Here is a 3,253-nt window from a genome sequence, read left to right as displayed (position 1 = left end):
CAGTGAGAGGGTGGAAGGGTAAAACGTCTTCTTGCAACCTTGCTAAGAAAAGGTCTAAGCCATTTGGCCATATGAAACCTGCCCTTTTCCTCATTTCTAAAGGAATCAGAAACTGGCACAAATATTTCCTGGGATGTGTGGGAAAGAATTGTTTCATCGCTCCAAACCCTATTGTCTCTAGCCCAGTTTTCAACTTCTAGGTGACTGCAGTGCAATGGGAGAAAAATGGAGCTGTGGTGCCGTTCACATCGGCTACCCAAATAATTTAATTTCCCTGCAAATGGGACCGAATAAAAGCAGCTGAGTCTTACTGCTCTCAGCCCAGAAATCCCATTAAGGCAAAGGAATGCTGAGGACTGTAGTTTTGGAATGATGAAAATATATTGATGGGCACAGCTTATACAAGGCATCAAACTGACAAGACTGGATGTTGCAAAATCTTTTATGTTTACACATGGAAACAGATGCTAGGCAAGTGTATGAGTATTTGTTGTTTAAAAGGCAAAATTCTGTAAGTAACAAAGGAAAAATTCTTAATTGGGAGACATACACGGTAATAAAAACATTAGGAAAAAATCTTTGATTTCATTTACAGGAACCTACTACAGTTACTCTGGACGTATGATGCTACCTCTACACAAACCGTATATGTACATAACTATGAGGGTTTCTTCAGCATTTTGGAAAATGAATAGACGAATGCAAATCATACAGTCTCACCATGATGGCATTTAAATACTAGTATTAAAAAACTGTTTAGATCCCCCTTAATTTTCTGGACAGCAATTTGAAGAGCAGAGGAAACTGCATATACACAATTCCAAAAGGAATTTGGACTAAAATAAATAAACATCCATCAACACTACAGCATCCTTACTTACATATAGTTTTGTATAAATTATGACATTATGCCATACAAAAGAAGACATCACGTGTCCAAGGTTGCAAGGAGCAAACCCCACCAGCTCCTTCACAATGCAAAGGCACGAAGGTAAGCAGTGCTGCATGTACCGGGGCTTGGGGCAGCAGAAGGGAGCTGGAAGTTGCCGGTGAACTTGCATTGCTGAGTTAACCTTCGGCTGTGGCAAAGCAGGCAGCATGGCTTTCCCACAGTAGCTGGGAAGGTTTTATTTCCAAGGCACATAGCTCTACGATGTGCAAAACAAAACAAAGCCGTGTTCTGGGAGCCAGCAGTTCCCTTCGCTACTCGGAGCTGCTGCTCTGTGGAATAAATATTTCTATGCAAGTTACTCAAGTCCTTACAAAGATGCCTAAGCATGGAAATACTCTTCATGCTGATGCTGAACTTTCAGCAGTTGTTTGCTCACATTGGAGACCTGGCCAAATTTTTCCTGTGAAAGAATTCAGGATATTCACTCTTATCTTTTCCCTTGCACAACATCCCAAAAGCAAGGTTTTAAAGGCAGTAAGTAAGTATGGCACTTAGAATTGTGCTTTTCAGTGTCCAAATTGAAAAAAATGTATCTTACACAGTACTTGTAATATTTAAATAAACACAATCAGATGTCATTTCATTAAATAAAGTCCCCAGTAAACAGGCTGAGCTCAAACGCAGTGCATTTCAAGAGAAAGCCCCCAAAGCCGCAGGTTCGGTGTTCTTTCCCCTCCAGCGAGTTTCTTTTCCCCCATTAGTTCTTCTGTGTTGAGCTGAAAGCAAAAAGCCGAGATGCCCGCGATCACCAGCGCTGCCCGCCGCCTGCGAGCCTTCGGCTGCTGGGGTGCGGGGTGCAGAGAGGTGGGGTGTGGGGGGACTGGGGTGCAGGGGACCGGGGTTTGGGGAAGCGGGGCTGCGGAGTGTGGGCAGCTGGGGTGCAGGGAGGTGGGCTGCGGGGGTGAGGGGTGAGGAGAGCGGGGTGTGGGGGAGCGGGGTGCTGGGAGCAGGGTGCGGAGGAGCGAGGTGCAGAGCGGGGGTGCGGGGAGTGGGGTGCGGGGAGTGGGGTGCGGGGCAGCTGAGGGGCTCCCCGCGCTCACCCCGGGCCCGGGGCCGCTGCAGCCGGGGCAGCCGCCGCTCGCTGCCGCCCCCCCCCCTCCCCCGCGGTACCTGTGGTGGATCCGGGTGAGGATGAGCTTGACCCAGGGCGCGGCGGGGTCCAGGCAGAGCGTCTGTCCCTGCTTCGTCGTGGCTCTGCGGGGCGGGGGCGGCAGCGGGTGAGGCCGGTGCGGGAGCGGGGCCGGGGTGCGGGAGCGGGGCCGGGGTGCGGGAGCGGGGCCGGGGTGCGGGAGCGGGGCCGGGGTGCGGGAGCGGGGCCGGGGTGCGGGAGCGGGGCCGGGGTGCGGGAGCGGGGCCGGGGTGCGGGAGCGGGCACTTACATGACCTCGGGCACGGCGCAGTGCGGCCCCTCGGCGAGCAGCTGGACGCGGGCCAGGCGCCGCGGCGGGATCACCTGGGACACGGTGCGCAGGCAGCGGCAGCGCAGCTCCCCGGCCAGCGGCGCGGCTGCGGGCGAGAGGCAGGGGCTGAGCCTGGGCTGCGGGCCCGCCGCGACCCCCGCCCCCAACCCTAACCCGGCGGGCCTAACCCTAACCTCAGCCCGCCGGGCCGGCCCGCGGCCGCTTACCTCGGCAAAGGGCGGCCAGCAGCGGGAGGAGGAGGAGGAGGAGGAGGGGCAGGCGGCGGGGGTGCGCGCTCATGGCTGGTGCTGGCGGCCGAGGTGCTGCGGGAGCCGGCTGGGCCGCCCCGTGCGCCGCCGGGGCTTTTATCCCCCGCCGGGAGCCGTCGGGGAAATTCCCAGGCGCGGAGCGGAGCCGGGGGGTACCTGGCAGCGCTCCCTCTCCTGCGCCTCGGGCCGGGGGGGCGGCTCGGCCGGGGCGCACTGGGGGCCCTGTTGTCCCCTGCCCGCCCCCCTGTCCCTTGGGGGCCCCGTTGTCCCCTGCCCGCTCCGGTCCCCGGCGGGACGCGCGTCGCTCGGTCCCGCTACGGGCTCCTGGCGCGGCGGCGCTTCCCGGTACGGGACGGGAGAAGCACGGCGCTGCCCGGGCCCCGGCCCCGCTCAGGGTCCCCGTGGGACCCGGAGGAGGCTCAGCCCGCTCTCTGGAAGGAGCTGAGGCTTTTTTTGTGGCGGACCTCGGTTTGCTCTCGGGTAGTCTAGGCGCGGCGTGCCGAGCTGGGGTGGGTTTGGGCTCCCCCGGACAAGCACACCCGCTCAGCGGGGGATTGCTTCCCTGGGCATCCCGTTCTTCAGCTGCCTTTGGAAAACTGCAAATCTGGTTTCCCTGTAATTAGGAGACGCTC

At 58.1% G+C, this 3,253-nt stretch overlaps 1 protein-coding gene across 1 annotated transcript; it reads right to left on the bottom strand.

Annotated features, from left to right (window-relative positions):
• Nucleotides 1–818: 818 nt before the first annotated feature.
• Nucleotides 819–2,652, bottom strand: LOC121082657 (alveolar macrophage chemotactic factor-like). Its single transcript, XM_040582332.1, has 4 exons — nt 2,580–2,652; nt 2,332–2,458; nt 2,063–2,146; nt 819–1,668 (listed from the first exon to the last, which is right to left on the bottom strand). The coding sequence occupies exons 1-4, from the start codon at nt 2,650–2,652 to the stop codon at nt 1,650–1,652; spliced, it is 303 nt and encodes a 100-aa protein (XP_040438266.1). The 3' UTR covers nt 819–1,649.
• Between the last annotated feature and the right edge of the window lie 601 nt (nt 2,653–3,253).

This window comes from Falco naumanni, chromosome 1, assembly GCF_017639655.2.
Source record: "Falco naumanni isolate bFalNau1 chromosome 1, bFalNau1.pat, whole genome shotgun sequence".
Taxonomy (NCBI): Eukaryota; Metazoa; Chordata; class Aves; order Falconiformes; family Falconidae; genus Falco; species Falco naumanni.
This window is presented reverse-complemented; position numbering and strand designations above follow the sequence as displayed.